The sequence below is a fragment of the Diabrotica virgifera genome, chromosome 3, assembly GCF_917563875.1.
Source record: "Diabrotica virgifera virgifera chromosome 3, PGI_DIABVI_V3a".
NCBI lineage: Eukaryota > Metazoa > Arthropoda > Insecta > Coleoptera > Chrysomelidae > Diabrotica > Diabrotica virgifera.
Genome location: NC_065445.1, coordinates 213,227,205 through 213,251,426, shown reverse-complemented (window position 1 = coordinate 213,251,426; position 24,222 = coordinate 213,227,205). Strand labels below are relative to the sequence as shown.

General features: G+C 32.9%; 1 protein-coding gene across 1 annotated transcript in view; it reads right to left on the bottom strand.

Moving 5' to 3' along the window:
- The window catches only part of LOC114328845 (obg-like ATPase 1), a 286,804-nt gene that overhangs the window by 144,976 nt on the left and 117,606 nt on the right, over window positions 1-24,222 (bottom strand). Inside the window, exons 4-5 of the mRNA XM_050645847.1 lie at window positions 20,968-21,095; window positions 12,817-12,992 (exon numbers count right to left, since the gene is read on the bottom strand). Of these exons, the coding sequence (XP_050501804.1) occupies window positions 12,817-12,992; window positions 20,968-21,095 (304 nt within the window). The remainder of the gene's footprint in view (window positions 1-12,816; window positions 12,993-20,967; window positions 21,096-24,222) is intronic.

Here is a 24,222-nt window from a genome sequence, read left to right as displayed (position 1 = left end):
AAACTTTTTTTAGGTTTTTTTGGATCATTCCAAACAGAAAAGGTCTTTAGTGACTTTTCTCTAAAAATGATAGTTTTTGACATATAAGCGATTAAAATAAAAATTGCGAAATCGGCCATTTTTAACCCTCAAAAACTATGTGAAAAACTGAAAATTTGAATGTTGCCAAGGTAGGTAGATATTCTTTAAACATCGATTGATGAAATCCCGAAGAGTTTTTTGCAATACAATATTCGAAACTCCTTTGTTTTTAATTGCTAATTAAGCGTGCGCCACACTATTTTCCACCGTTGCATGTGTATAATACAGTATGGTGCAAATGAATTTTTATATATAATTTTTTGTATAAATTCGTTTTTTCGTAAACCGGTGACTTTAAGGCAAAATCCCGAAATAGGTCGATTTTTATTTTTAAGTTATGATATTGTGGCATATATGGTATTTTAAATTGCAATTTTTTGGCATATATATCATACTAGTGACGTCATCCATCTGGACGTGATGACTTAATCGATGATTTTTTTAAATGCGAATAGGGGTCGTGTGCTAGCTCATTTGAAAGGTTCTTCAATTCTCTATTCAGTAATATAAACATTTACATAATTATTTATACAGGGTGTCAAAAAGTTTTTAATTAAATTATTTGAAAAAAAAAGAAGAATGTATGTAATTTATTTAATTCGAAATACATTTTACTGTTACCCGAAAACTAAAAAATGTCTATTTCACAAATAAACATTGCTTTTCGATTAAATTCAGTGTTCAAGCCAGCTCCCGCCAGCCACCTGCCTCTTGGAAGTTTGAACCTTTAATCTAAGCGAAAAGCAATGTTTATTTGTGAAATTAACTTGGTTTTCTGATTTTTGAAAGCAGTAAAATGTATTTTGAATTAAATAAATTACATACATTCTTCTTTTTTTGTCAAATAATTTCATTTAATAAAAATTTTTTGGACACCCTGTATAAATAATTATGTAAATGTTTATATTACTGAATAGAGAATTGAAGAACCTTTCAAATGAGCTAGCACACGACCCATATTCTCATTTAAAAAATCATCGATTACGTCATCACGTCCAGATAGATGACGTCACTAGTATACCATATATGCCACAATATCATAACTTAAAAATAAAAATCAGCCTGTTTCGGGATTTTTCCTTAAAGTCGCCGGTTTACGAAAAAACGAATTTATTCCTTTCATTTGCACCATACTGTATACACATGCAACGGTGGAAAATAGTGTCGCGCACGCTTGATTAGCAATTAAAAAACAAAGGAGTTTTGAATATTGTATTGCAAAAAACTCTTCAGGATTTCATCAATCGATGTTTAAAGAATACCTACCTACTTTGGCAACATTCAAATTTTCAGTTTTTCACATAGTTTTTGAAGGTTAAAAATGGCCGATTTCGCAATTTTTAAATTTTTAATCGCTTATAATATGTCAAAAACTATCATTTTTAGAGAAAAGTCACTCAAGACCTTTTCTGTTTGGAATGATCCAAAAAACCTAAAAAAAACTTTTTTCCGTGCAAAAAAAATAATTTTAGGAAAACAAAAAAAAACGTTTAAAAAATTTTTTACCACCTTTTGGTTCTGGCAACATGCAAATTTGTTACAAGGAGTCCTTTTTGAGTAAGATTGTGCAAAATAGCACAGGACTACGATGATATCTGTTACATCACAAGAAAGCTAATAGAGGAATACAGTAAATGGGGACAAGAGATCAACATAGGAAAAACAAAATTTATGAATATCGGTTGAACGCAGCAGGACTTGATAATAGACGGAGGAGAAACAATCAATAAATGTAACGAATATAAATATCTGGGTATGAAAATCACGAATGATGGAACACTGGACGGAGTCATTAAAGATCTAAATATTCAGGGCACGAAAGCAATTGCGCTTCTAAACTCAGTACTCTGGGACAAGCAGATTAACAATCAAAATAAGAAAAAGATCTATAATGCCGTAGTGAAAAGTATTATAACATATAGCTGCGAAGTATGGCCTATGAAGGAAAAATCAAAACAAATGTTAGAGGTGACCGAAATGGATTTCTGGAGAAGAGCTGCAGGAATATCAAGAAGAGATCATGTCACCAATGAACGGATACGAGAAATAATGAAGGTCACACATACGAAATCAACGAAATACAACTAAGATGGTTTGGTCACTTACAAAGAATGCATCAGGACAGAATCCCAAAACAAGTACAAAACTGGAAACCGCAAGGTAGAAGAAGAAGAGGTAGACCGAGGAAAACTTGGCAGGAAGGAATAAACAAAGCCATGGATGAGAGAGGTCTGGAAGTAGATTAATGTGCGGACAGAGAGGAATGGCGAACAGGTATCGGGAGACGGAAAACGTTGTAAACCGATAGTATATATTATAAACGTCACTCACATCTTTATTCATTTTATTCATTTCTTAACTTTCTGTTTATAGTTTTACTATTTTTCTTCCAGAAATAGTTGGCGCCCTCTTCTTTTATCAGCCAAATATTCTCTCCTTATCTTTTTAACTATTTTCTATCCTTATCTTTCCCCACATTGAAACGCAATAGCTAAGTAAGTTTAAACACATACATAAAATTTCGATAGTTTTGTGCCACACTTCATTTGTCAGTTGGCAGCTCTTGACTTCCCTTTCTTTCTGTTATGTCAGTCTCAGTCTACTGGAAACGAGAATGTTTTTATAATGTTTTGTGTCTACTTAAGACCCTGTTTCTCCACTGTTTCTCTACAAAATTCATTTATATCGTCCATCACTCTTGGGGTGAGCAATATTTTAATGTACTTATACTTGAAATTTATGGTTTCTTTATATTTATTATTTCACCAATAGGTATACAGTGTCTCTTTTTTTTTTTGAAAATTTTTACTTTTTATACATAACCTCTCCAGCCACGTGTCTACTTAACTTTGTTAAACCTACATGCGGCTAAAATTTTTAATGGATTATTTATATAACTAACTATTTTTAGTAATATACTGTTGCTGACGTTTGGGTTTTCCACATTTTCTGAATCAAAATTCAATTCCAAAATTTGGAAAAACCGAACGCCAACACAATTGCGCATTCAAATTTCAAATATAACGTGAATTTGGTCGTGCTATAATTCTATTCACTTGATCCTTGCCAATTTGCTATTTTATTTAATATTTTTCTTATAATTGTAATTTTGGAAGATATATGGCAAGGTATGTAGGTACCTTTGAAAAGGTTTGATGTTTCTATTACAGACTTTGTTATTCTCGTTTTTTGGCCTAAACAATTAATTTCTGTCCCGCTTCCTGTGAGGGATCTTCCTGAAGCTTACATCGTCGACGATGGTAACCATGTGGAATAAACCAACTAACTAAACACCAGCTGTCTTCAAGGCTACAACGGCTACTTGAAGACATTCATATGACAAATATTTAAATCCTACCCATCTCATCTGGAGCCCACTTCATCCTCCACATTAAGCAAGCAATCCAACAGTACCCTAAGGAGTATTTTATTGTAAAGCATGCAAATCCTGCATAGGTAGGATTTCATTACTTCATTACATTTTGTATGCTAAATAAATATGATTAGTTAATTTTATGTTTTATTTGTCCCTTCCAAGACCCATTGTTCACTTTTTTGACTAACATAAGACGAACCTACATCTTAGTAACCGCGTTAAGCGAAGCCGTGAAAATCGGTTCACGTAGTTAGTTGTTTTTTATGCAATAGTAGTTAGTAGAGTTTTATTGTTATACATTAACTCCTTCAGAGAATGCCTGAAAATAGATGGCCGAAAAAAATAGAAAAATGGACTCCACCCACAAGAAGAAAACGAGGTAGACCAAGACGATCCTGGAGAGAAGATGTCGAAGATGCAATGACCGCCAGAGACTTAAAAACTGAAGATTGCTTCGACAGAAATCGCTGGAAATTAGGATGTGAGAAGCGGCGACAGCTGTAGAAGACTCGCTTATTATATATATATATATATATATATATATATATATATATATATATATATATATATATATATATATATTGATGTGATCTTAATTATTGATATGAGATAATATTCTTATATGTCATTTAATTTAATCAATGCATTAATCATAATCTAATTAATTTACCAGATCACATATCAATATGTTTTCAATCTCAGGGCGAATTATAAAATTAATTACTTACTCTCGTGGCTTCTAAGTATTTCTCAATGGTTCCTAATCGGGATAGGAAAGAAAAGAGTAAAATAATACACACATATGGGTTACAATTATAATCAAAATATTGTTTATTTTATTTAAATGGCAATCACTGCTTAATATTTGCTAGATCTTATTATTCTTAAACATAACATTTACAAATGGGAATCTTATTTCCTTTTGGTTTCCAATTGAAAGTTTTTATTAACATTTAACTATTAGGATTTATTAGCAACAATTCTATTTAAGTTTGATGAAGCTTTTCTGATATTATTGATTATGTTCTTCAATTTTTAATGTGGTATTTAATAAGAAAAACCCATACATTTATGTCCAAACAAATGTGACTGACCTTTTTCTGGTGAACTGAGAATGTCTTCACACAAGACCCGTTTCCTGCTATCCTTGGCTGCGATCAAAACCTCGTCCTGGCTTTCAGTAATGTTCTCCTTTGAAAACTAGCTCGTATAGCTCTCGTTCCTGCTTCTGTCGTGATGCTGTATTCTACCTTTTTCGAAACTACAATCAGCTACCGGGACACTCTTGGCTCAAGGAGGTTCTTTTACTCTCAACCTGGCCTACCTCTCGTTCCACGATAGATACTCCACACTCACGGAACTACATCGGCTTTCTCACTCTCCGTACACTACCGTCTACCACAGGACTTCCCTTCTCGACAGCTCAAAACATTCTGATCTCTCTTTTCAGTCATTCACCTACTTTCTAAATATCCCTTCCAGATTCACAAATCAACCTTCCACCACCAACTCTCATTCGCAGTATTCCTCAAAACCCATTTTTAATCTTTCTAAATATGCTTAATGGATTTCCAAAAAAATAGTTAATTCCCATTCTAAAATTACTTTCTACTATTTACAAAATTTAATGACCTATTCTCTATTTCCACTAAGTCTTATTTAGCATCGGCTAATGATCGAACCTTCCGCGAACAACGATAATGACCTATTATCGATTCCAACTGAGTCTTATTTAGCATAGGCTAATGATCGAACCTTCCGCGAACAACGATAATGGTACGCGCCATTCACTTTGTTTATTCTAAGCGCATTTTCCCGAGTTTCGTTTAATCACTTCTTAAAATTAAATATAACAATTTGTTGTATACAGGTTGTTCTACATTTATATGCCCGTGGTTGAGAAAATTGAAAATATTTTATATTAAATTGAATCCTTTTTATAATTATCAAAATTTAATTTTCATATCAAATAGAAATATAACAATATATATACATTAACTCCCCAACTTTCCAAAATATTAATATTAAAAGAAAAATGACGTATACGAAGAATTCCTATCCATGAGTTCGTTCGATATTCTGTCCTCTCCTAATGATTTTCTGTTTTTTAATTTTCTTAATGCTTCCTTTGAATGTGTTTCGTTTATATTAGTTCGTTCATCTCTTTTCTTTGCCATCCGATTATTCTCCATACTTCTTTTTGTGTTCTGTAGAAGTCGTATTTCATCTGTTTTGAAAAGCTCTGTCAGTGTTCTATTTTTATTTGTCTAACTAAAGTATTCGTTTCTGATTCATTTATATTGGTTGTATGCCTGATGTGTCTGTTTTGTTCTATATTGTAAAAACGCTTTCTTCTTTTACTCACTTTGTCTCTAAACCATATGGTTTCTTTTTTGACATGTTAGTATTGGTTACTTTCCTCTCTCCAAGTGATTCTGATGCTGCGTTGCTTATATTGTCTTTTATTATCTATTATCTATTGTCTATTATTGTCTTAGAGTTTTTGCCAGCCTTCTTCGATGTTATCGTTTTCTAATATTTCATTCTCAGCAATCTTCTCTGATATTCTTTTTCTGTATTTCGTGGATTCTATATTATTTAATACCTCGACTCTGATTTTTGTTTGTGTTGGTGCTGCTCTCTTGGGCGTTAAGCATTTCATGATGATTCCTATTTTACATAATACTATGGTCGCTACCGACATCTGCTGAGTTGGGGCTGCTTAGGTCGACTATTTTTTATGGATGTATATATCTCTGTTGGTTACAACATAATCTATCATAAATCTTTGTCAGGGGCGTCATTTGACAGAAAATGACTGAAATTTACAAAAAATACATCAATTTTATTACTATAGTATAAAATGTATTGTATATATAGGGTGAGGCAGATAACTGGCCTATTAGAAATATCTCGAGAACTAAAGGCAACAGAATCATGAAAATTGGAATAAAGGGGTTTTGAAGGATGATCTATTAAATGAAAATATTTTCATCTCTTTGCAACTTCCGGTTATACCGGAAGTTGCTTATAACTTCGTTTTTTTAAATGGGACACCATGTATATTTTTACATTTTTGGTTTCTCTTCGATGTCTTCTTTCTTAAAATATGAGGTTTTGTAATATTATACAGGGTATTTTAAAAGATAATTACGTTTCTTTATTAATTTCGTAGCAACATTCACACCCTGTAGAATTGTAGTAGTTTGACATCTAAAACTCTACTTACGTTCAAATGATTTTTAATATACTCTACTATTGTTAAGAATCATTAGTATGGCTAAATTTTTAATTTTAGTATACAGGGTTGGTCGAAACTCGGAATGAGTATTTTCTGAGTTTTCTTAAATGGAACACCCTGTATTTTTGTATTGTAGTGAAATGACATTTTAGAGTACTTTTTATTTCTTAAGCATTCCCTATACCTAACTGCTTTAATTTGTGAGTTATTGGTGATTCAAGCGAAACATTAATTGCAACAAAAAATACGTAAAATTTTATTAGGTTGGCCGTGAAAATACTCAATTCCAAATAATTTTTCAGAAATAAATACATATTAATCCAGACTGGTCCTTAAAATTACCAATAATGGTTAAGCTATCAAAATACCTACGTAGTTAAGATTGTTGGTGCGATTAACAATTAAGCACAAATTAAAGCAGTTAGGTATAGGGAATGCCTAAGAAATAAAAAAGTACCATAAAATATCATTTCATTCCAATAATAAAATACAGGGTGTTCCATTTAAGAAAACTCAGAAAATACTCATTCCGAGTTTCGACCAACCCTGTATACTAAAATTAAAAATTTAGCTATACTAATGATTCTTAACAATAGTACAGTATATTAAAAATCATTTGAACGTAAGTAGAGTTTTAGATGTCAAACTACTACAATTCTACAGGGTGTTAATTTTGCTACGAAATTGATAAAAAAACGTAATTATCCTTTAAAATACCTTGTATAATATTACAAAACCTCATATTTTAAGAAAGAAGACATCGAAGAGAATCTAAAAATGTAAAAATATACAGGGTGTCCCATTAAAAAAAAACGAAGTTATAAGCAACTTCCGGTATAACCGGAAGTTGCAAACAGATGAAAATATTTTCATTTAATAGATCATCCTTCAAAACCCCTTTATTCCAATGTTCATGATTATGTTGCCTTTAGTTCTCGAGATATTTCTATTAGGCCCTTTATTTGCCTCACCCTGTATAATGCTTGCCCCTCCCAATAAAAATTTCAAATGATGCCCCTGATCTTTGTCCACGGGTGTTATTGAATGTATATTTGTGTTGGTTTTTGTGGTCAAAAAATGTGTTGTTTATTCTAAGTTCGTTATTCGTGCAAATGTTTTCGTTTTTAACATTCTCATTATGTTTTTGCTTAATTTCGGGTATTACTTGGTTGCCTATCTTCCCTCTAACTCTAACTAGATCTAATACTTGTTGCAAATCGTCAAAAAAGATTTCTCTTGTTGTTAGAGGCTCGTTATTTTCTGGGCCGTATACTTCGATGATATTCAGGTCTTCCTTCTCAATTCTATTTTTTGCCGTTACAATTCTGATTCTGATACAAGAATAGTCAAAACTCAAAACTATAATACAAAATAAAAAAATTAATGAAAAATTCTTTATAAAAGGTATAAAATTTATTAAAATCCCTTTAAGGGCACATCACAGAACGTTTACGATGTTTAAAATATCATCATCAGTGTTAAAGAACTGCTTGATCGCAAGCTGATCCACCAAAGAAATACCTGGTTATAAACCCTTTAAATGGTATAAAAATTTGTTATATTAGCATAACTGATTAAACTTCCACAGGATGGACAAAATTTATAAAGATTGGGCCCTTAGGCACCGAATAACTCCCCCGTCACGTGTTGGTTGCTAAACAGGTGAGTCTGTCTCTACACGAAGACTGTTAGATGACAACCCTCAGTGTAGCACCTGTTTATCAACCAACGTGATGGGGGAGTCATTCGGTGCCTAAGGGTTCAACCTCTATAAATTTTGTCCATCCTTTGGAAATTTAAGCAATTATGCTAATATTACAAATTTTTATACCATTTAAAGGGTTTATACCCTGGTATTTCTTTGGTGGCTCAGCTTGTGATCAACCAGTTCTAAACACTGATGATGATATTTTAAATATCGAAAACGTTCTGTGATGTAGCCCTTAAAGGGATTTTAATGAATTTTACAGCTTTTATAAAGGATTTTTCATTAAATTTTTTGTGATTGATGGTATACAGCCAGCTACTGGAAAATTCTTTCCTTGTGGATTTTATAATATAAAATGGTATATGTAGGTAGTCGAAACAAATGCATTTATTAACTTCTCATTCTAATACGGTATGCGGCAAAATAAACAGTACCTACTGAAATCCGTATGCCACAAATTTGAATGTTCAGAAATTTGTATGTGCCGAAACGTTCTGAGTTCTTTCCGAAACTCGTTATAACGTATGTGAATGTCGTGATAATGTTAGGTGCTTCAGAATGATTCTCAGTTTTGCAGAAAAAAATTTTTTGGTAGAGTACTATTTTCGGTCATACGGAAAAGGTCACGAAAACGGTCCGAGCTTAAAATCAATAATGGTTTCAGCATGACGGACATGGTTTCACACTGCCAGGGAGTCTCTTCGAATACTGCGCGATCATTTTAAGAGTTGCCACTCACCAGAACTAACGCCACCAGATGCATACATATAAGTAATGCTGAAGGAGTCAGACAGATCCACCGTCTGCCATTTCGGAATTGTGGATTGGAATTAAAGATTTTTTCGTGCCAGAGGCAGTGGCGGATCTAGAAATTTGCCTTGGGAGGGGAAATTTGCCTTAGGAGAAACTTCTAATGAAAAACCAACCAAAAGACATAAAAAAGATAAACTCAGATCAGGGTTGTTTTGTTTTAAACATTTTGTTTTAATCAACTGTTTTAAACATGTTTTAAACGTTTGCTTATGTTTAAAACAGTTTTTGTTTAAAACACTTAAATTAAACAAGTGCTTTTTTTTCATTTTCTTTATTAATATAACATCAAAAAAATTCTCAAATACATTATATAAACTTTTTAACATATATATTATTTATTTATTAATATAATCTGAACACAAAAAAAAATTGGAAAACTGAAAATATTTTGCAAAGAAGAGTTAATCAATTTCTCAAAACTGTTTCAGACTCATAGTAATCTTGTAATTTAAATCAGTCACGTCATCACTGATGGAATTAAGCTCTTTAAAAATTGAAACCAACTTAGCAGCTTTGACATTGCCTAGCCGATTACGTAGTTTGGAATGGTAAACCTTATGATGAGAAGAGTCTTTCTATGTTAGCTGACGATGCAACAGCTGTGTGAAGCTGTTGAGCAAGTTTCAATGCTGTAGTATACCTATTTATATTTTTCTTAGAACGCCACCATGCCAATGGTTTTACATTCTCAATATAGGTGTTTAGAAAACATATGGAGTAAAGGGTACACACTTTGCTTGGTAATAATAATAATCTAAAATGCTTCTGGATGATAATTTATAATGGATGGATGATAAGTTTATTTTCAATAAAGCGATGATCAAGCAAATTTGCCAAAAAATGAGCTGGGGTCACCAAATCATTTGCATGTTTAAAAGAACACTAAGCACCACCAGAAACAGCACAAAATAACTGACAATGGACGTTATTGCAATAGCCAACTTGTAATGCGGATTTATAAATAGTAAATAGTCTGGGGGTCCCCAGGCAATAGCTCCTAATTTTGTAATTGGTTTTCTTATCTATTATTTAGTAGAATAATAATAATAGATCAAACACTTTCAATTAATATTATGTTTAGGAAAATATGATTTAAACAATGTTTTCTTCTAAGTTTTATTTGTTTAAAATATAAAATTTAAAAACAAAAACATTTTTAAAGCAAAAAAACGTTTAAAACAAAAAAACATGTGTTTTAAACAAGTTTTATTTGTTTAAAACATACAATTTAAAAACAAAAAAAAACATGTTTAAAACAAAAAGAAACGTTTAAAACAAAAAAAAACGTTTGTTTTGTTTAAAATTAAAAAAAAAAACATGTTTTTTGCAACCCTGACTCAGATTACATAAAACACATAAATAATAACTTATACGCATAAAGTTCCCTTAATTTTCCTAATTAGCGTGTTTATTGGGTTAAATTTGTCTTTCTGTGAATACATTTTTATGTTTGAACATTTTTTTCTTTAATTTTAGACTTTGTTAAAGGGGGAAATTTACTCATTTTTCCTCTCCGTAGATCCACTGGTCAAAGGGCATCTTTAACATATGTTTTATCGGGAACGTGCGTCGTCGTGAATAATGTGTGGCGACACGTTTCAATTATTATTTTACTATTTTTTTAATTGCTAATTTTAAATATTACTTTTCCTTTGCTAAACGAAATAATGTGGGTCATTTAAAATTCACATGTGTTTTCTCTCCTAAATTACAAAACCAGAATGTATAAAATTTATTTTTCATGGGAAACACTAATTCCATAATAGATTACGATAGATTACCCACCCTCTTTATGTCAACTTCTTAAAAACCACAGAAATGTTTTCAGCTTTTACGACGCCAGATCTAATAAATTGTCGCCTATCTGGCCATATGGTATAACACCAGACAGATTAAAGTATTTTTGGTCTCGTTCAGTCGATTCACAGCCTTGAGTCGGTTCACACACCCCAGCAGGCGTCGGTCGGTCATAAAACCCTCGCTGGGCAAAACAACAACAAACCCTTATGAGATATAAGCATTATAAGCAAAACACGTTCTTTTACCAAACATAAATATATTATTGACAGTTGTTTGCGTTTTATTAATATTATTTCATTTAATTGTTTCCGTAAACCACCACGGAACAAATGTTTGAAAGACTATAATATTATGTATACTAGATATATAAATTATCATAAACATTTCAATATTCATTTAAGTGCTGTTTATTTTGCCGCATACTGTATATTTTTAATTGTATACTAATGTTTACTGGATAAATCTTTTATTAAAAAAAAACAAAGGGATTGTAATGTCCATCATACGACAGATCCGTACCAGATCGTGTCTCTGGGCACGGGCCGTTCGGACCCTGCTGAGATTTGGGCGGTCGAGGGTCGGCCCCTGCCAGCGGCCCCTTGTAGAGAGTCGCCGCAGGAGGGCGGGCATGCAGTGACGCAGGTGTTGTCCCATTAGTAAACTTAACGGGCAGTCAACGCAGGATCAGCGTGATCTTTAACAAGTACTATTATTATACCTTCTTTTGTAACCGGGAATCAATAGAGTCATAGATAAGGCTTGTGTTGGTAGAATTGAAAAAGTGAGTCGCTGTTTTTTTTATCAATGATTGTTAGTATGAATCAAAAGTAATGTTTCTTGGTTAAATGCTGATCATAGTAACGGTCAACAACAATTTGTAATATGTTTTTATTATACAAAAATTATCTAATATCCCATGATACATTTTTATTATATAGGGTGTATCAAAAATAGCGGAACGGTCGATTATTTCGCAAAACGGTGTCACAAATAACAACTTTGGTGTGCTATTTGGTGTGAATTTAAACTAACAATCGACGAAAATTAAGATAATAATTGAGAAGGCAGGATCAGCTTTCATCAAAATGAAAAAAATCTTTAACAGTCACGATATGAGATTGGAAATAAAAGTTCGTTTACTAAAATGATACGTTTTCTCGGTTGTTCTATATGGAGTCGTGTCAGTCATGAATCATGAACCTTATATGGATCATCACTGGGTAGACTTAAATTATTTGAAATATGGTACTGTAGACGCACGTTCTGAGGATTTTCTGGATAGCCAAAGTTATCAAGGAAGAAGTTATCACAAACTTTAATACCTGGGCCATATAATGGCCCAGGTACGACATATTTCGTGCCATACTTCAAGGTAACTGGCACGGAAAAAGAGGTCCAGGAAGAGTAATATTTTGGTAGCATAACCTATTGAAAATGATTCAACTTGACCATTACCGGCCTTTTTTAGTGCAGTATTAATCAATAAATGAAAGTAGGCATAGAATATTATATTAAAGGGCTTAACTGGAGATACACCTATTTGTCGCTGGTTTGCGTTGAATTCTGTACAGACCTCCCTACAGTTTTGAAAATATCGTTATCACATTGTTAACTTATCACCTTTTATCGTAATTTAACGATTGCAAAAAATCTGATACATTGGGTAAAAAATTATTTTTCATGGAAAATAAAAGAGTGCACACGTCACTTGCTTTTGAGAATTGCGAATGTCTTTTTAATTATAAAATGTCTAACTCTAAATACATGATTTGATATACCAAATTAGAGTTAACTTACATATTCTGGCTTTAGTTTCTTGTCTCCACCCCTACCAACGGTTCTCTCGAGTTTTTCCAAATTCTTCATTAACATCTCTTCATCTTTCAATCGCAACTCTTCACAGATAATATCCAGATCTCTCACAGGATCAACTTCTCCTTCAACGTGAGTAACATCGTCATCCTCGAAGGCTCCTGGAAAGAAAGTTTAATAAGTATTTATGTTCTATAAACGCTTGACAGTAGTGTTGCCCAAAATCGGTCTTGGTCTGGCAGTCTTGGTCTTGTTCTTGCGTTTTTGCAAGACCAAGACCAAAACCGTCTAATTTGAGCAAGACCAAGACCAAGACTTACCGTGCAAGATTTGAGCAAGAACAAGACTAAGCCTGCAAGACTCCTGCGTCTTGCAGTTAGAACTGAGGGTCATTTTAGAGCGTATATTAGTTCGAGGATATTCTTAGATACTTAATGAGAGGCAAAAAAAATTTTAACAAAAATTTGGAAAATTTGACTTATGCGTATTACGAACAATACCAAAAACATACATAGCGAATCAAAAAATCTATTAAAATAACACTTGACACGTACTCAGAGATCATTATTACAAAGCAAAAATAAAATCTTCGCTCTGAAATTAATTGTCCAGGTTTTGAGAATAGCCGGCCTTTATTCATAAATTAATATTCTGGCGTTGCGACCTTGCGATGCCGACAATAGTGTCGTTAAAAATCTGTAGCTGATAAAAAATATACCTATTACATCTTATCGGTATATAGAATAGTAAGACTATTATGTATATTTTTTCTGTTGATTGTGCAATGACCTCATTCAGACAAAATTTGCTGAAAGAATGCGGCTAATACTTAAAAGTATTAATAACGAGACAAATTAATGCAGATAAATAATTTTTATATACCGTGTAAACAAAATAACGAAATATTTAATAACGATATACTGTCTACCGAGGCATTGAACAAAGAAATATTACAGTGAAATGTATGCTCTTGCATACAAAAGCACATTTATAGCAGTTTTTTTCTGTATTTAAATTAAATTGGTCATTTGTTTTATCAATCGACTGTTCTTTTGTTACTCTTTGTGTTTGGTGATATACACTACTCCAAGAAATTAACGCACCACCTTAAAAACTAGTCATTTTTCAAGACATCGAATTTCCTAAACCTGTTGTCCGATTGAAGTGATTTTTTTAATATATTATAGCCTTATTCTTTAACAATATCGCTGTAATAATACTATTGCTAGGCAGGTAAATTGTCATTGTATACCGGGTGTACCAATCAAACTGTGTTTTTTTCTCAAAGTTCACATCACCCTATGGAATATTCTAGCTTATAAAATATTAAAATTAAAACCCAACTATAGCTATAGCCTAATATTTTCTTAACATTTTGATTTTTGATTCATTCGCTTATGTTGGAGAATAGAAAGTTAAGTACTTTTTTATCTAGCCATGTTTTTCATCAATACAGGGTGTTTTTAAATAAGTATGGCAAACTTTAAGGCGTAATTACTCTGCACGAAAAAGTAATGACAGTTTGCTTTTAAACGAATGTTCGCAAATGCTTCGTTTCAGAAATAGGGGATGTTAAAATTGTTCTTACAAACTGAAAATTTATTTATTACTCTAAAACCGAAATTTGGTAGGTTTTAAGAGGTAGCTATTACGCATTTTTGACATACAATTAAGATTTTAATATTCACCAATGGCGCGCATACCTACGTGTAACCGGTTTGTTTAGAACTGCCCCTTAAAATTTGCCATACTTATTTCTAAACAGCCTGTATTGATGAAAAACATGGCTAATTAAAACACCTAACTTTGTTGTTATTAAAGCGAATGAATAAAAAACAGAATGTTAAGAAAATATCAGACTGTAGTAGGGTTTTAATTTCAGTATTTTATAAAGGCTACAATATTCCACAGGATGATGCGAACTTTGAGAAAAAAACACAGTTTGATTGGTACACTCATTGGTACCGGTACGGTATCCGGTACCTATAGGTACAACGACAATTTACCTTCTAACAACAATATTATTACAGCGATATTGTTAACGAATAAATAATTCAAGCTAAAAATTTACCTACTCTGTTACGTTGTTCTAAGATATGTAATAGGCTAATGGGCAACTTCGAGACTTGCCAGACTCTTGCTGCAAGACCAACACCAAGACCTGGAGCGCAATACCAAGACCAAGACCAGGTGTACAGTTGATACCAAGACTGTCTAAGTCTCGTTTTGGTCTTGCATTTGGGCAACACTACTTGACAGATTACAGAAATATAGCTCAAAATGATAACATTGATAACAAATCATTGATGACAGATGAGATACTGAAGCTGATGGACGAAAGAAGAAAAGCCAAAAATTAGTCAGAGAGATATAAAAAAAATGTAACAATAAGAAGGACAATCAGAGAAGTGACAGAAAAAGAAGCAATTCAAAGATGAGAAGAAATTGAGACTACAGTTAAAGTAGGATAGTCACAATGTATATGATAAAGTTAAAGAACACACAGGTGGTTTATGACGGAGATATAAAGGAAAGGAAATCTAACTGATCCTGACGGAAACATCATCTTGGATAGAGGAAAATAAGAAAACCTAGAGAAACTGTTTGAAAACCAAAAAAGAGCACTTTTGAGCAGAAGAGGAGGTAAATAATGGACCAAGACTATCGCAACAGGAAGTTTATTTTTCACTAACACAGCTAAAGGATGGAAAAATAGCAGGCCTCGATCAACAGCAAAACCACTCAAACTAATGGTTTAACCACTCAAAATACTCAACAACATATACAACTTTGGAAAAATACCAATAGAGTGACTGAAGTTTGAGTTTATTGCACTTCCAAAAAAAAACTAGGAGCCAAGAAATGACAAGAATACCGTATGATTTTCATAAATGCTGTTGGTACGAGAAAGGCTTCATTCTTAGAAGTGTTATTCCAGATATACAGAGACACGCAGGTCTTGTTGATTACGAGAAAGCGTTTGATCGGGCAAAGCAGTCCAAGATGATGCAAATACTAACAGAAGCAATATTTAACAACCAAGATCTAAAAATAATTAGAAATCTTTACTGAAATCAAGCTGCAAATCTCAGAGTTGAAGGTGAACACACCGAATATGTGAAAATCAAGTGTAGCAAGGCCGTATTTTGTCTCCTTTAATCTTCAATCTTTACCCCGAAAGAATATTTATCGAAACTCTGCAGGAAATCGAAAAAGACATTCTACTAAACTGGTACCATATCATATATGCAGATGACACCGTAGTGTACTTGCGAACAAATAGTATACAGTCAACAATTTGAACTCAATATGTAAAGAAACTAAAGTTCATGATAATTGGCAAGGAACAGATAAAAGAAAGTCAACTATACGTCAACCAAATACCAGTAGAAAGAGTGACTATGTACATAAGCTCCATAACAAAGCAAGTATGGACGAACAACCAAGAAATAAGAGCGCGCATTGTAAAAGCCAGATCCACTTTCCACCAGAAGGGGGTATTTTTCAAGAGCAACTACTTGCCTCTTGATATAAAAGAGTATGAATTCTGCGATACTACGTCTTCTCTGTTATTTTTTATGGTGTTGAATCGTGGACAATAAAACGAAGATAAAATATTTGGAAAGCGAGGTCCAGGAAGAAGGAGAACATTCTGGTTAGAACCTTTCAAGACAACATTTGCTCAGCTTTTCCGTGCTGCTGCAGACAAGATAAAGATTGCCATGATAATCGCCGAAAATTCACCACGGATAGGCACATCATGAAGAAGAACGCCTGACAACGTAAAATAAGATAGATACATTTTATACTACTTTTACGTGCTCTCTTCTCATTCGGAAAAAGTGGATACATTAAGAGGAAGTGTTGACAAAACAGTTTGGAATTGTTGTCTGAAGGATGTGCTCAGTGCCGCGCCAGCACGTGGTAGCGCCTGTGTGCAAAACGTTTAATGGCGCCTAAAAAGAACAATTATTTATTGTAACTAAAAAAAATTAACTAAGAATTCTTACACATCCAACAGAAAAATAAAGTAAGTTAAAATAATTAAATAAAAATAAATATTTGGCGTAACAGCATAAAAAACTAAATATTATAGGTATAGTAGGTAAACATGAAATACTTTATAAAAAATATATATGTAAAAATACAGCTATTTTATAAAAAATTATTTTTCGCGTCTGTCGCGTCTTCAGTTCGAAAAATCTTTTTGTAATATGATGAATATCAATTTGATTTAATACTGACGACTCTATAGGGATATTAGATTAATTTGTCTACCGTTCTTGACTGATGGTAAATCTTAAATAATTTTTTATAAGTTTCAGTTTACAAAAAGATGTTTCAGTAGTGGCATCAGATATGGACAGAGTGGGCAAAATGCGAAGAGCTATTGTTAAATTTGGGTAAACTGTAGTAAATTTGTTTAAAAATATAAATCTAAAATTTTACAATCATCATTATTTAATTCTTTTAACAAAGGCTGAAGCTGTATAATTTCTTCACACAAATCGTCTCCCTCTATATCTAGATGATCAATAAATCTCATTTTTTTTACAAATTTCTACACAAAAGTTTTAATTGTGAGTTTTCTGTACTGTCGTTCAAATTATATAAAAATTTGAAAGAATCAACATGATTCTACAATATGGAAAATCTTTCATTTACTGAAATTAATGCTTGGTCGAGAACACAATAAAAGAAATGAACTTTGTATGACATTTTAGGATCCAAAATCTGTTCGTCTTTATGTTCGTAATCGAACTGCCTGCTTTTATTCCGACGCCGTAACTGTGTGGCTGGTTGAAAACTGGGCTCCACATCCCGTTTCTCTGCAGTTTTATTTGCTGTAGTAATAACATCATTAAATTTGCTATCTATCCGAAACTAGAGCAAGAATTGTTTTAAGGGCGTAGACGTAAAATTTCGCTTCAATGTGTTTTAAATTAATTAATATTTTTCGAATCCTGAGAAAACTAATAAGTATTTTTGAAAAATTTAAACGCAGAATGAAAGATTACATTATTACCGAGGGCCGAAAGTATCTCAGAATAACCGAAAAGTTTCATTTGAATGAGATATTTAAAACTAAAAATCACACTAAATGTTCTCTTCTTTTTTTTCACCTCTGTAACTTATTAAAATAAACATTATAGAAGTTTTTAGGGGCTTTCGGCCCTCGGTAATAATGCAATCTTTCATTCTGGGTTTAAATTTTTCAAAAATACCTATTAGTTTTCTCAGGATTTGAAAAAAATTAATGAATTTAAAACACATTGGCGCGAAATTTTGACTACGTCCTTAACTCTTGTAAAGCATTTAGTATATTCATTGTTTTTGATTGTAAACTTTTGCTGACGAAATTAACTTTCATCAGAACTTCATACCATAAATATAAATGTGGACTGAGCATATAAATGTAAATTTATTTAAGATATTTTATCTCCTAAACCTAGCTTGATATTTTGAATCAAGATCAAATTTATCCGAATGTGCTATATCACATAAAGCATCATAATTTCTATCAAATTCTTGTACAATGGCTTTGAAGCATAAATTCTGCTGGACCGGTGGTTGCATGTCTTTACAGGATTTTTCTTGTTTATGCAGATTGTATAAATCAATACGAAATGTAGGCAAATTTCAAAGGCCTACCTACCTTTAAAGTTGAGATATACGGGGTGGCAAGGTCGGTAAATGGGTAAGTGTTGTTTCGACCTGCGTAAAAGTTTTGTACCAACTCTAGTGGCGCCCCTTAATTGCTGGCGCCTGTGCGCCGCACATATTGCACCACGTGGACGGCGCGGCCCTGGATGTGCTTAGTTAACGACTCTGGTACACAATTTGCCCCATTAGACAATGTAACAGTGATAATGGTTTGGCAATAAAAGGAGGGTTAGTCTAATAAGTGAACTAAAGAGTACCACATGATCTTATAGTACCATAGCTGTGTATATGACTCAAAACACATGCTAACCCACCCGCTAATTGAGTCGTACCATAATCACTACAGGGGGCGTTCAAGTATTACGTAACGCGGTTTTTGAAGATTTTTGATCCCCCTTCCCCCCCTACGTAACGCACCTTAATGGGTCGTTCAAGTATTACGTAACGCCATTTTTGTAGATTTTTGACCCCCACCCCAACCTGCGTTACGTAATACTGGAACGGCCCCTAAGCTACTTTTCCTGCTCTCTATTTTGTTGATATTATCGTCGTCGTCACGGCAAAAGTCATTAAAGTCCAAAATAACAGATCTGAGAAAACGAACATTTAGTGACTGACAACAAAATGGTAATTTTGGACATATGCATATTTTTTAGTGACTTGGGCAACCTACTCTTCGTACTTTCTAGGACTTCGTTACTTCTGCCAGACTATGAAAACTGATATTGTGAATCGATCAGGACACTTAATTCAATTTTGACAAAAGTGGACTTTGAGAGTTTTGCAGTGGCGACGACGTTATACTCTCTTCCTATGTTACATTAAAAATTCAGACAGGTCAATTTGACCGTTTTTAAGGTTGATATGAACCCTTATTTAATTTGTTTCTGATCCTAGAGATGGCTCTACTGTAGCATGTTACTGTGGTAACATTTTCAACTTAATTGTAGATTTCTACATGACGACTCAGTAATAATGTAGAAACCAGGGCCCGGATTACGTACACTCGATACGCATCGTATCCGCCATGTTTTCCCATAAGGCGCTACAGTAAAACATGGCGGATACGATGCGTATCGAGTGTACGTAATCCGGGCCCTGAACACTTTTCGATCCTTACGCACATAAGGATAAAAATGTAGAGGATCATCCACCTTTAAGTAACGACGTTACTGGCATCTTTTATAAGTTTAATTCTTTAGGAATATTTTTATAGCAATGCAAGGAGGACTTTTATTCAAATACATTGATGTCAGTCAGTAGAAAAATCAATGTTCTCAAAAAACATGTTTTTACTTTTCAAGTATAAATAAGTTTTTAGAATACAAATACATACTATAAATATCAAAAAAAATATATATTTCAGATGCTCAAAATGTCCACCTGGTCATAGCCTAGCCTATTTTGGAAGTGGGCTATACCTAGGTATACTCGACTATTCAGTTTCAGGTCTTATTTGTGTCTACTTCTCGTAAAGAGGAATTTATATATAGTAGAGGATCCGATATAAGGTCGATTTGCACCGATCTGTTTAATGAATAAAAAGTATTGGATATGTAATTTAGCATTACATTACAAAACAATTACAAAAAACAAGGTTTGCCCGATCTAATCTTGTTCTAACTATAAGTAATTAATAATTAAAAATGACCATTTTTTTATGAATTTTAAAATAAAATTTTCGACCCGGGCAGATATTATTTCAGATTTTTGGATCATTCTAAACAAAAAAGGTCTTTTGTATTTTTTCTTTAAAGTTGATCGTTTTTGAGTTATAAACAGTTTAAAACTGAAAAAAGAATGAAAGATGAAAATTTTCAAGGCTCAAAAACATAAGTAAAAAATATCATTTTTGTAATCATCAAGTACATAAATTCAAGATCAAACCTTTTTCTGTCAGGTCTCGATAAGAATTTTAGCCATGTTTTATTGTAAAACATATTTTTTTAATTGTTAATGAGGAAGGTTTCTTATGGGGAGACGGTTATTAACAACTAAAAAACAATGTTTAAAAAGGAAATAAGTCCAAAAGACTTATCAAGAACTCATAGAATAAGGTTTGAACCTGAATTTAGGTACTTCGTAATTTCAAAAATGATATTTTATACTTATGTTTTTGAGCCTTGAAAATCGTCATTTTTCGTTATTTTTTCAGTTTTAAATTGTTTATAACTAGAAAACGATCAAATTTGGAGAACAATTACAAAAGACCTTTTTTGTTTAGAATGATCTAAAAAATCTGAAATAATATCTGCCCGGGTCGAAAATTTTTTTATCTATAAAAAAATGTCATTTTTTAATTATTAATTAATTATAGTTAGAACATGATTAGATCGGGCAACCCTTGTTTTTTGTAATTGTTAACATGCTAAATTTCATATTCAATCATTTTTATCCCTTAAACAGATCGGTGCAAATCGACCTTATATTGTATCTTAGAATAATAGTAAAGGTACTGATACAGGTACTTACTGCACAAGTGAAATATGGAATCGCAGGCACTGATGTGTGAAAGAAATGCATTTCCGAGTCCCTGACCTTCCGACGCTCCTTTTACTAAACCTGCGATATCGACAATATTGAGAAAAGCTGGCACTTTGCTAGAAATAAAAAGAAAATTTATTAATTTTGAGGATAACTTTTTTGTCAGGATAAGTTTATAAAGTGCTCCTTTTATTCACGAATGGAATATTTGACGGAGCGAGTGATTAGGCAAGTGCGAAAAGTTCACTGTTCGCAATGTTGCATACCTATATACACACCGGCACAAAATTCCGCCATCCAAAATTTTTGATTAAGTTTGACAATTTATAACTTTATTATTTGTACTCCGATTTTCACGATTCTTGCATCAGTTTATAGGTACATCTATTGATATCGTTTGGTATTATTTCGGTAACAGAAAAATTTTGCTTGCATGGCATTATACAGGGGTGAATGGACGCGTTGTATTTTCTCCTAACTTTAAAAAATTCTGTACAAAAATGGAATACTTGATTTTGTTTCATAGTTCTGTTATATTATCCCGGAGGCATCACTAAAATTTTGTTTTTTGAATTATCCGAATATCTCTTTTCTTGTAAGAGCTGTACCATTTTTTGTAAATAAAAACACTGATTGACTCATAAAATAGAGGTTGAATTGATAAGATTAGAATGGACCGCATGCAGCCCAGACCTCAATCCTATTGAGCATTTATGGGATGAATTAAAAAAAGCTATTCGCCGTCATCCTAGGCCTTCAGAAAATTTGGTACAGTTATGGCCCTGGTAGAGGAATATCGGGCTATTCTCCAGGCAAGAATAACATATCTTTATTCGATGCTAAACAGATTGCGAGCAGTCGTTGCTACAAGAGGTGAACACACCCGCTATTTAATTGTTTTGTTTTGTTGTTAATTTTGTTTTGTTTTGTTAATTTTAGTGCGTTTGATATTGTTAATTAAATAAACCTTCAAAGCAGTATTTTTATTTACAACTCTTACAAGAAAAGAGATTTTCGGATAATTCAAAAAACAAAACTATAGTGATACCTACAGGATAATACAAAAGGAGTATGAAACACAATCAGCCCTCCAATTTTTCCACAGAATTTTTTGAAGTCAGGAGAAAAACAATGCTTCCATTCACCCTCGTATAATGCCATCTAAGCAAAAATTTTTTGTTACCGGAATAATAACGGACGACATTAATACATGTACCTACAAACTGATGCAAGAATCTTGAAAATAGGAGTACAAATAAAAGTTATAGATTGTCAAACTTAAATCAAAAATTTTGGGTGGCGGAATTTTGTGCCGGTGAGTGTAGTTTTTCTACAGAGCCCCATGAAATTATTCAAAATTAAAATAAATATTCGTAATTTATTAACTAAAAACCTCAAAAATTACAATTTATAACTAAATTGAAGAGGTGGATTCCAAAAGGGCTCTTAAGTCATTTTTTTCACATTTTGAGGTTTTAGTTGGATCTGATTCTAGAGCATCATTTCTAACATTAGAAAAAGAATTCATGTCATAAAAGCTTAAGTCAAGTATAGTATACAGATTACGTTTTAATAGACATAACAGATAATGTTTTCCAAAAGTGCTTTAGTCATGCTTTTTCTATGCAGTTGTGTCTCCCATATGAATTTTCCAAAAATTCTTAAGTCACTGACTAAGGTAGTTTGAATTTTCCAAAAGTGCTTAAGTCACTGACTTAAGGTCGTTTTGAAAAAAAAACCAAATGTTTACCTTCTTAAAAGCCATGATTTTGTGTTCAAGTCTTACTTTAAATTGTCTTGAAACAAGAATTTGAACCTCCAAATTACATGACTGATTCTATTCCAAAGTAACAATTAATTATATTCTTAAAATTAGAAAAAATTCGTTCCTGAAAAATTAACTTTTTTGACTTAAGACCTTTTGGAATCCACCTCTTCAATTACATTGAATAACGATTTAATTGAAGATTGAAAATCATGAAGGAAAATCAAGAAGTTTTCTCTATTATTTTGCGATGACTAATCTGAATTTTGGTTTCAAAAATGCCAGTTTCTTTACTATTGGTTAACATTTAAATTATTAATATTTCAGATTGTAAAATTGGTTCTATTATCGATTTTTACATAATGTCGAAGGTTAAATTAAATATTACTGAGTGGTATAAAGCAGTACGTGTTTTCAAGTGGCGCACAAACGGCACGCACACGGCGCACCACGATCCAACTTTTGTCGGTTTTTCAACAAACGCTGTGATGGATCGCAATACGCATTTGAACGGGTTTGCGAGTGGTTGGTTGGTTTTGGCGCGCCTGAGTTGAATATTTCTTGTAATGTAGTGGGCGGAAGCAAATATTATCAAACTTATTGATGCTTACCGTGGAAAATCTTTATTGTGGGTACCGCGGAAATCGTTATCAAAATACAAAACTTAATAAGTTAAACAAATTTTGTTTAACTTATTAATGTTTTGTATTAATTAATTAATGCAACAAATAGACTCATATGTATGCCTTGGCAACTTGAAATGGCATCAAACAAGCGAAATACGATCTATAATTACAAAGGCTAGAGTAACATTTATCAACATGAGAAATCTATTTACCCATTGCGACATATCTCTCCCAATAAAATTATATGTATTGCTGTATGGCGCAGAGGCCTGGACAATATCGGAAACACTAATGAAAAAGCTAGAGGTATTCGAATTGAGGGTGTACCGACGTATCCTCAAAATATCCTGGACGACCCACACCACCAACCTAGAAGTAGGTATTGTGTCGAATGGGAAAACAAAATAAAATCTCTTTGACAATTAAGAAACAAAAACTTGAATACCTCGTTCATATTATGAGACATGATAAATATCGTATACTGCAACTGACAATACAGGTAAAATAGAGAGAAATCGCGGATTCGGAAGAAGAAGACAGTAAAAGCTTCAAAACTTACGCCAATGGTTTGGACTAACATCGATCGAGTTATTTAGAAACGCCGCAAACAAAATTAAAATTGTCCGGACAATGCATATCTTCTTCTTCTTGTTGTAATAGGACTATGTCCTGTTTCTTCTGTTACAGTCTTTGCTGCGATCCGGAGCTCCAACTCTCGTACCATCGTTTTTTGGGTCTTCCTATGGGTCGCTTGGTGTTGGGCTTCTGTGTTTTCGCCCAATGCGCCATACGTTCAGGGTCCATCCGATCTACGTGGTCCCTCCACATGCGTCGTCGTGCTCTTGTCCATCT